This window comes from Kryptolebias marmoratus, linkage group LG17, assembly GCF_001649575.2.
Source record: "Kryptolebias marmoratus isolate JLee-2015 linkage group LG17, ASM164957v2, whole genome shotgun sequence".
Lineage (NCBI taxonomy): Eukaryota > Metazoa > Chordata > Actinopteri > Cyprinodontiformes > Rivulidae > Kryptolebias > Kryptolebias marmoratus.
In genome coordinates this window covers 27164334-27173657 of record NC_051446.1, presented here as the reverse complement: position 1 = coordinate 27173657, position 9324 = coordinate 27164334, and the positions used below count along the sequence as shown (strand labels likewise).

The following is a 9324-nucleotide window of genomic DNA, read 5'->3' as shown; positions in this document are numbered from 1 at the left end:
CCAGGTAAGCTAACAGACTCCAGGTCATCTAACAGACCCCAGGTCAGCTAACAGACTCCAGGTTAGCTAACAGACCAGGTCAGCTAACAGACTCCAGGTCAGCTAACAGACCCCAGGTCAGCTAATAGACTCCAGCCCCGGAAAGGGAAATGACGTCATGCCTTTTGAATATTTAATATTCAGAACCCCCATCCACTTCCTGTAGCCCCCTCTGTCCTCCATTTTGGTTCTATTTCTTGTTAAAAACTTTTTTACATTTTTGATGAATAAAGCTTGAATGTTGCTCACTAGGGCTCGTCTTCCATCACTGGGGAGCAGAGCACACTCCCACTGCGTTGAAATGATGTCACAGCCTGTACGAAGGTTAAACTTTGGGCAGGTGAACAGGAGGCGTGGCCTCAGAGATGGTAACAGGTGAACGATGGTGTGTGATGTAAACAACATGAATGTGGCAGTCAAATGGCCCAGAAAAATAATAAAGAGCTCTGATTCAACTCAGCTGGTTCTTCTTTTTTCCTATAATGTATTAATTCATCCTCATAAGAAACCTTTTATGTTGTAGAAACTTTCTTACTGCTGCCAGCAGCTCATTCTCCTCTTTAAGGCCCGCCTTCCAGTAACCTCCGACTGCTCTGATTGGTTGGCTCATTGACTCCAATTACTTTCTACAACCCAACTGGTTGTTCTAAGATGTTCCGCTCCAACACAACCAGGTGCTCCACCCTTTTGGGGGAAACCCCGCCTCTGTTTAGGTGAAAACTTTGACTGTTCCTGAAGTGTCGACCTAAGGTATTTCTAAAGTACAACTAATAATTTTATCATTTGGTTTAAATAAACCCAAACTGTGAAAGCTGTTAGTAAAAACTCTGAGGTCTGAGCAGCAGTTGGTGTTTTATTACAAATTTAAAGTCACACATGTAAACATCTGAACACTAAAGCTTCTGAAGTCCGGTTCCTCAAACTCTCTGCTGGTCAGTAAACGCATCACCAAAACTTTTAGGAACAGTAAGAATAAAGAAACTCATCTTCATCACTGTGAAACACATCAGATGATCCAAATCACAAAAACACTAAAGAGAAAACTGCTGCTTTGTTGAATCTTTAAACTTGAGAAGTCTGAGCAGCAGCAGCGCCCCCTGCTGGTTTACATGTAAACAAACTGTTTATTAAAAGTTGCAGAAAACAAACACGAGTTTCAGACTCATCCGCTGCTTTAAGGCAACAAATATTACAAACGATAGTGAGTCAGCATGAAGACATCCCACCACATCCTTTAAAAACAAACAAATGAATTCAAATAAAACTGAAAAATAAAATATTTAATCATGCCCACTGATTGATCGTTTAGTTTTAAAGTTGTTCAGAAACAATCTCAGATCAAATTAAATGTTATTATAAGTTCTTAAACATTAATAAATAATATTAAATGTTAATTATTGTTACTAAATGAGAATAAATCTTAAATGTTATTAAACATTAATGAAGGTTATTGATCCTTCAGTTGAGGCTGTTTTTTAATTCTGTCATGTTTTCATGAAAAAAGGAATAAACCTGTCAAAATAAAAAGCATTTTCTTTTATTTTCATTCATTTCCAAATAATTATTATTATATTTAACTTGTCATTATTCTTATATTTGGTGATTTCACTCTTTAGCTCCACATTAATGATAAACTGTCATAAATTATCTTATTTCTTTATTAGATTGATTTTGTTTTTTGGTCGTTTTACAATAAATTATTGAAAGTCAGTTATTGAAGCTTAGGTTTGAGAAAATGAAGAATAAGTTTGTTTTCAGCAGTTTTGGAAACAAACGCTCGTTTATCGATCAATCAGTTTAACACGACTGAATCAGCTCAGATTAATAATCTGTCTGATTATTACTTTTTTTTGTCCCCTCCGTTCTTCTTTCTGAACACTTAATATCAAAATGAGTCTTTTTAGCCCTCAGCTCTGTCTGCAGGTGTTTCATTCATTGGGCGGAGCCTCTCTGTAAATGCAGGTAACAGCAGCTGGACTTTAAATAAACTGAAACCTGAAAGTGACCAGGTTCAGAGTTTTAATTAAAAATCCACTGATCTGCATTCAGGAGCTGAAATGACTGCAGCTTTAAAGTCACACATTTTAAGTGTTTGAACGAAACAAAACCTTCAGTGAGTTCACGACGCTCAGAAAAATAAAACACTGTTTGGTATCAAAGTTTCTGTTTAAATCAGTAAAACTTATCTTTGTGTAAAAATGTTCGTCTGACACAAACATTCATGTTTTCATCAAAGGCACGCGGTCACTTCAGTGTCAGTTTCCCCTTCAGAATAAGAGCCTGGCAGCACCTCCTGTTTGTCACCTGAGGTCCAGCAGGTTGAGCTTCACGGCTCTGAACACCACATGTTTACACACCTGAGAGGAGAAGGAAGGAGGTGGGGTTACATGCAGGTACAGGTGAGTTCACAGCATGGCTCTATTCATTACAATAAAACAGAAAATAAACGAAACAAAAACAGGGGACAACTGAGTCAGCAGAACAGATAATTCACTGAATTATATGCACTTTATTTATATCATCTCAGTTTAAAACTAAATTCACCTGAAAGGTTGTAGAACAAAAGTTACACAGAAAAAATCTAATTTTAAGTCATTCATTAATTGAACGTTTTCCAAATGTAATAAAACAGGGGCAAACTGGTAGCATAACTTAGCACAAAGACTGAATTAAAAACTGATAAAAAGGGGATTAAAAAGTTAAGAGCTTTAAACTGAAAGGTCTAACTTTTAAAAAACAAAGTTAGCACAAACTGCAACTTGAAACCAGGAGGTGAGTAGACAGATTTTCAAGTTAAAACAGAGGAACTAAAACAAGCTGGAGGTAAATATTTTCATTTCAAACTGTTTTTATGTACAGGATTGTAAAATCCAAGAAAGAAATAAATGTACTGATCAGATAGTGAGCGAACATATGTTTAGGCTATTTTCTGTTGTAACTTCACTTCCTGTCAGCCGAGGGAGGAAAAGGACTCACAGAGAAGAGAGGCGGCTCCTTGGAGTGAGGATGGAAACCTTTATGTCTACACGCTGAAACCTCGGACATCCCGGCACCGGTCAGCCTGAACACCCCCGTACTACCACACAGAGTCAAGGAGCAGTTAGGAGGGCACCAGGCTGCAAGGCCTGATGGGAAATGAGTCTGTGTGCGTGTGTGGACGTACTCATTGTGTTTAGGAGCGCAGACGATGGCGATGGCCTCCTGCAGCATCAGCTGATATGAACAGTGAGTGTGGAGGTCCACGCTGGACAGGAAAGCCGTCTGCGTGGGGTGGGTCTGAACACACACAGGTCAAAGGTCAAAGGACAACACACCACAGGTCAAAGGTCACAAGACAACACCCCACAGGTCAGAGGTCACAGGACAACACCACACAGGTCACAGGTCTCAGGAAAACACCACACAGGTCAAAGGTCACAGGACAACACCACATAGGTCAAAGGTCACAGGACAACACCCCACAGGTCAAAGGTCACAGGACAACACCACACAGGTCAAAGGTCACAGGACAACACCCCGCAGATCAGACGCCACAGGACAACACCACACAGGTCAAAGGTCAAAAACTGACCTACAAACAGCTGAAATAGGACAGAAAGTCCTCTGCTGTGATTGGTAGGTTTTATTTGTTACTGACAGAACCAACGTCTCCCGAACTGGACCAGATCATCCATGTCCCTGGAACTGGACACGACTGTCCCTTGAACTGGACACAACTGTCCCCTGAACTGGACACAACTGTCCTCTGAACTGGACACATCTGTCCCCTGAACTGGACACAACTGTCCACTAAATTTAACCAAACTGACCTCTGATTAGATGTTTATTAAAATCTGTCTTGGTCAACCTGGCAGCAGAGTGAGACCTCTGTCCCTCTCTTCCTGTCTCTGATGCTGGACCAGTTACGGTTGCCATGGTGATATCAGCTCATGCAAATGAAGGAGAAGAAAAGAACAACGGAGGTCATTTTTCTGTCCCCGAGTTGTGGGCGAGTGCTGGGTGAGAACAGGAGACGTTAGAACCTGAACCTGAAAACCCTGAGTTTATTTCCATCAGACTGAGAGACTTTCTGTCTCCTCACATTAAACAGGAAGTCGTTTATGTCTGATATCTGATCCCCACCTCACTGAATTAGGCGGAGGTGGAAAAGAGGAGGCTGGATGCAGGAGCTCCTTCAACCAGAGGTCAGTCCTACCAGCCGGCCTCAACATTTCAGACACTCTGATGTGCAACAATGTCACTATGTGAGAGAAATTTCCTGCCATTTCTGTATCCTCATTATATCTATTTAACACAGTAGTTTGTCCGGTTTTATAGTTTCACGTTTTCTACTTGTCTTGTGTGTATTCTTGGAGTGGCTGCAATAATGTTGAATTCCCCCGCAGAGATTAATAAAGTATTTATATTCTATTATTTAGGTTGTCTATAAATGAAAAATCCCTGGTCCTCCAACGCCTCGCCCCGCTTGTTGCTACCGTCTCAGTTTCTCAGCAGATGAAGGTTCTTGAAACTGCAGCTGAAGAAAGAAACCATCTGACGTCCAGCTGCAGTTTTAGGTCAACATGTGCTGAAGAAGACCAGGTAACCGGGCCATCTGTGTGGGTTTAATGTGTGTTCTCACATGGATCCAGCCCAGCGTCAGCAGCTTCTGTTGGTCCTGGAAACTGAAAAGCTCCTCCACGTTCTCCATGTCGCAGAAATCAGGACCAGCTGATTGTTTCGGGATCACAACGTGGGTCAGCAGGAACTCATCGTGGGTCTGAGAGGTGGAAACAGTCAGAAGGCAGTGGTTTTATTTCGGTTTGGGGGCACTTCTTCCTGATGGCAGGAGACTCACCAGCCGTCCACAAAGGACCCCGCAGGTCTCGATCCCTCGGGTCGTGTTGGAATCAGCCAGCAGAAGAAACCGGTACATCAGATCTCTGGGAATCACCACCCGCCTCAGACCCTCCACCCTCTGACCTGCACACACAAAACAAACACACATAAACTGGCTCTGGTCCTGGATCAGACTCTGAGACCCTCAGATACTCTGTGAAGTCTGCAGACGTCCTCAGAGAAAGTCCTGGGTTCATCGGTGTCTGTGTGTACTCACTGTGTACTCCAGCCAGAGAGGCCTCTGATTGGCTGATGGCAACAGGAGGCCGGTTTCTGTTTACATCCGCCCCCTGGGGTCGCACGCCACCTCTGATTGGCTGCTGAGACAAACAGGAACCATCTGTGACCTCAGGCACTTTGGTCTCCACCTGGAGAAGAAACCAGACCCATGAGTCCTTCTCAGAACTCCTGAACTGCCTGAAGACATGTTTGCAGAGGTGCATCACCTTTAGCCCCGCCTCCTCGCCTCTTTTATTGGCCAGCTCCTGGCGCTTCAGCTGGTCCTCGAAGTAACGAAACTGTTCTGACTCAATCTGAAGGCGCCGTAGTGCTGCCACTCGCTGCTTCTCTGCCTCCAGAAGGAGGCGCCGTCTATCCTCGTCCAATAGGGAGAGGCGCTGCAGCTGCTGGCCACACCCATCCACCACGACCTCCTGGTTCTGAGGAAACAGTAGCAAGATCAGTCCAGACAGGCCAAGATGGGGGCTGGGCACCTGATGGCCTGAAGGTCAAACTCATGGCCCGCTGGCCAAATCTGGCCTTTTTTAACATTTTTTCTGGATCCCCCAGAAAATTTTTGAAATCATACATCTGGCCATCAGTCTGTGACGGATCGAGTCTCTGTCGCTTCTCATCTCGCTTAAAAAACTGAGCATGCTCAGTGCAGACTTCCCACGGCTGTTAGGCAACTCTGAAGCAAGAATAACAAGTTCAGATTTTCACTAATCTTTGATTTTGAATTGGAAAGAAACGGAAAGAGAAGAGTGAGCTCACGTTGATGTTTTCGCAGCTAAGATTTTTTTTATTGTGATAAAATGTATTACTAAGATGGAGAGCAAGGCATAAGAAAATAATACAAAAGTGTTTTTTCAAATTTGATCTTATGTTCTTTAAGCATTCAAATCTCTCTGGAAAAAAGTCATTTGTATTTTTTATTTAAATAATTGGACATATTCCATGTAAAAACCAAGGTTAATTCATATAATTTATTTTTTCAATAAATATTTCTACAGACTGGCCCTCGGCTAGGACCACAGAGTTTGACAGCGCCGGTCTAAAGGACGAGGGCCCTCATTAGTTCCAACTTTTAGATCAATAGTTTTATTGTCCTTCATGTTAAACACATACATGTACTCACCATGTAGAGGCTGTTCCACTGAATGATACCCATCCTGCACCAGTCAATACTCTACTATCAATATATATAATTATATGAAGTATTTTACACATACACTCATACACTCCTGCCTGTTTGAAGCTCTGAATTAAAATCTGACAATAAATCTGTCAGCTAATCTGATTATCAGATAAATCACCTGCCAATCAAACTCAAGATGCAATCTGATTGGCTCACACACCCCGACCCTCCCTGACCCTCACTAACCTGGGTTCTGAGGTACTCGGTGTGCTCCCTGCTGTATTTCTCTTGAAGACGTCTCTTCAGCTCCTCTTTCCGAGGAAACGCCACCTCCTGAAGTTTCTGCAGACACCCAGAAAGAACATGAGGAACATGGCTGGTCCACATACAGTCTTGGAAACCAGATCTTGAGTCTGGACCTGTACGTGTGCCAAACATAGACCTGAGGACAGGACACAAGTGGGCTGGATTTTTAAACTCATTTTAGCATTAGATTTATCTGCAGAGAAACTATGGAACTACTATACTTGGGTCAGATGTTTAAAATGATCTGGAAAGTTTTAGGAATCAGAGGATTTACAGTAAAACATGACTAGAACCAATCAACCCAGCCATCCCAAAAAAAAACAACCCAATCCATCCCAGCCAAACAAATCCGATGAAAATCCAAATAAACCAACCCAATGCAAACCAAGCTAACCCAAACCAAACATCCCAACCCAACCCCAACTTTATTTAATCTAACCACCACGACTAAACCAAACCAACCCCACCATTCCACTCCAACTCAAACCAACCCAACCCAATCATCTACATCAAACAAGCGTTAACATCCCAACCAGCAAATGTGAAGAAAACATAAAAATGAACAAGAAACAAGTGAAAATCAGCAGGTCAGAAACAGGAGCTGATGTTGGTGATCAAACTGGAGGATTTGAGATTTTTATCCTGAAAACAAATCTAAACCACCTCTAGGTGAGTTCCCTTCAGTTGGAGAACATCTCCAGGTGAGTTCCCTTCAGTAGGAGAACATCTCCAGGTGAGTTCCCTTCAGTAGGAGAACATCTCCAGGTGAGTTCCCTTCAGTAGGAGAACATCTCCAGGGGAGCTACAGTAGGAGAACATCTCCAGGGGAGCTTCAGTAGGAGAACATCTCCAGGTGAGCTTCAGTAGGAGAACATCTCCAGGGGAGCTTCAGTAGGAGAACATCTCCAGGTGAGCTTCAGTAGGAGAACATCTCCAGGGGAGCTTCAGTAGGAGAACATCTCCAGGGGACTTACCTTCATTATGAGCTGCTTCTCTGGGATGGATGAACATTGCTGGTAGTCTCTGTGACCTGGCAGCTTCTCTACAAACAGGCTGAACACAGGAAGCAACAGAGCATAAATCTGGTTTGTAAATGGTAAAAAACAGGCCCCGCCCCCAGTCTGTTGAGACGCCATCATGTGACTCACGTGATGAGTTTGGTGTAGAGGACGTAGGCGTTCTCCAGGCTGCCCTCCTCCAGGTAAACTGCCGCCATGCGCTCCATCTCCACGCCAGAGCGGAAGTAGCGTCTGGGAGCGATGTCCTCATTGATCTCCACGCAGCATCCCATCTTCGCCAGTGCTCGAACACGCTCCGCCGCCGTCAGAGACACATCGGTGTAGTCCGGCTCTGCTGCCAGCTTCTTCTTCGCCACAGAAACAAAACCAGAACTCAGGTTTCAGTAACTATGGTAACCAGACACAAACGTCACAACAAAGAGGCTCTGAAGTTTCAGGCTTTTCTGCTAAAACTGAAGCAGAACCACAGCAGCTGGACTCTGTTTCGCGGCAGCAAACTCAGATTTCCCATTCTTGCTGAGAGCCTGAATGCAGCGTCTGTTCCTCAGCTCATTTACATGAAGAAGAAGAGCTGCTGTCTGTCCAAACAGATGAAGAAGAAGTCACACACAGGAAGAACTCACCAGTGAATTTAAGCTGAAGCCTTGTTCCATGTTGTGTATCTGTGCGTGTGTGTGCGTGTGTGTGTGTGTGAGTGTGTGTGCACGCGCACGTGTCAGTGGTGGCTCCACAGTCGTCTCGTCCATCTGCCACCTCCCATGATGCTTCACTGCAGGGAGACAGAAAAACAACATGTCAACACAGAATCACTTGGAAGAAAATTCCTTTAACTGAGAGGGATTCATCTTCATCATCATCTTCATCTTCATCACCACTCATCCTTTTAGCTGGCTCCATGGTTACCATGACAACCAGCAGCTACAGCTGTAGTGAGTCAGCCACTTTAACAACAAGAGAAGAAGAAAAGTGAACCATCAACAACACTGCATCTGGAGCATCCAGGCTGCAGGACAGCAGAAGAAGAAGAGGAGGAGGAGCCACAAGCTAGGAGATAATGGAGGTGAGCATCCTGCAAACACCTGAGTCATGTGGCCCACATGGAAACACCATGGGAAGGCTGGAAAAGGGAAGCAAAGTGAAGACATCCGAGATGCCACGATAGAAAACTGACAGCAAAATGTCCTAAAAACAGAAAATTCACAACAAATGAGAAACAAGTAGGAAATCTAAAACTGAGATTTATATCCAGAAAAGTGAAACGAAGCCATCATGAGCACCAAACAGAGAAGAAGCAGGTGACAGGGGGCTGAAGAGGAGCAGTCCTGGACTGAGGAGGACAGGATGAAGACACGGGGAGACACAACTCACTACATCTTCAGTAAAGACCAGTGTTCGTCTCTGTGTTTGTCTGAATGTCTTGTCTCGTGACCCCGGCCGCCTGGTCTCGTGACCCCGGCCGCCTGGTCATGTGACCCCGGCTGCCTGGTCATGTGACCCCGGCCGCCTGGTAACGTGACCCCGGCCGCCTGGTCATGTGACCCCGGCTGCCTGGTCATGTGACCCCGGCCGCCTGGTACATGACCCCGGCCGCCTGGTCGTGTGACCCCGGCCGCCTGGTAACGTGACCCCGGCCGCCTGGTCATGTGACCCCGGCCGCCTGGTAACGTGACCCCGGCCGCCTGGTCATATGACCCCGGCCGCCTGGTCATGTGACCCCGGCCGCCT

At 44.8% G+C, this 9324-nt stretch overlaps 2 protein-coding genes across 5 annotated transcripts in view; one reads left to right on the top strand and one right to left on the bottom strand.

Moving 5' to 3' along the window:
• acta2 (actin alpha 2, smooth muscle) overlaps window positions 1-495 on the top strand; it is a 9465-nt gene extending 8970 nt beyond the window's left edge. For 2 of the 3 annotated variants that reach the window (XM_017440755.3, XM_017440754.3), the window contains exon 10: window positions 5-495. The gene's annotated coding sequence lies outside the window, so the exon portion shown is untranslated. The remainder of the gene's footprint in view (window positions 1-4) is intronic. The other variant, XM_017440757.3, reaches the window with a different exon arrangement.
• Window positions 496-872: 377 nt separating this feature from the next.
• stambpl1 (STAM binding protein-like 1) overlaps window positions 873-9324 on the bottom strand; it is a 13289-nt gene continuing 4837 nt past the window's right edge. The window contains exons 2-12 of one of the 2 annotated variants that reach the window (XM_017440749.3): window positions 8223-8368; window positions 7729-7946; window positions 7555-7633; window positions 6521-6616; window positions 5364-5576; window positions 5135-5285; window positions 4877-5001; window positions 4661-4798; window positions 3203-3315; window positions 3016-3115; window positions 873-2396 (exon numbers count right to left, since the gene is read on the bottom strand). In XM_017440749.3, coding sequence (XP_017296238.1) covers window positions 2340-2396; window positions 3016-3115; window positions 3203-3315; window positions 4661-4798; window positions 4877-5001; window positions 5135-5285; window positions 5364-5576; window positions 6521-6616; window positions 7555-7633; window positions 7729-7946; window positions 8223-8345 — 1413 coding nt within the window. In that variant the 5' untranslated portion in view covers window positions 8346-8368 and the 3' untranslated portion in view covers window positions 873-2339. The remainder of the gene's footprint in view (window positions 2397-3015; window positions 3116-3202; window positions 3316-4660; window positions 4799-4876; window positions 5002-5134; window positions 5286-5363; window positions 5577-6520; window positions 6617-7554; window positions 7634-7728; window positions 7947-8222; window positions 8369-9324) is intronic. The other variant, XM_017440750.3, reaches the window with a different exon arrangement.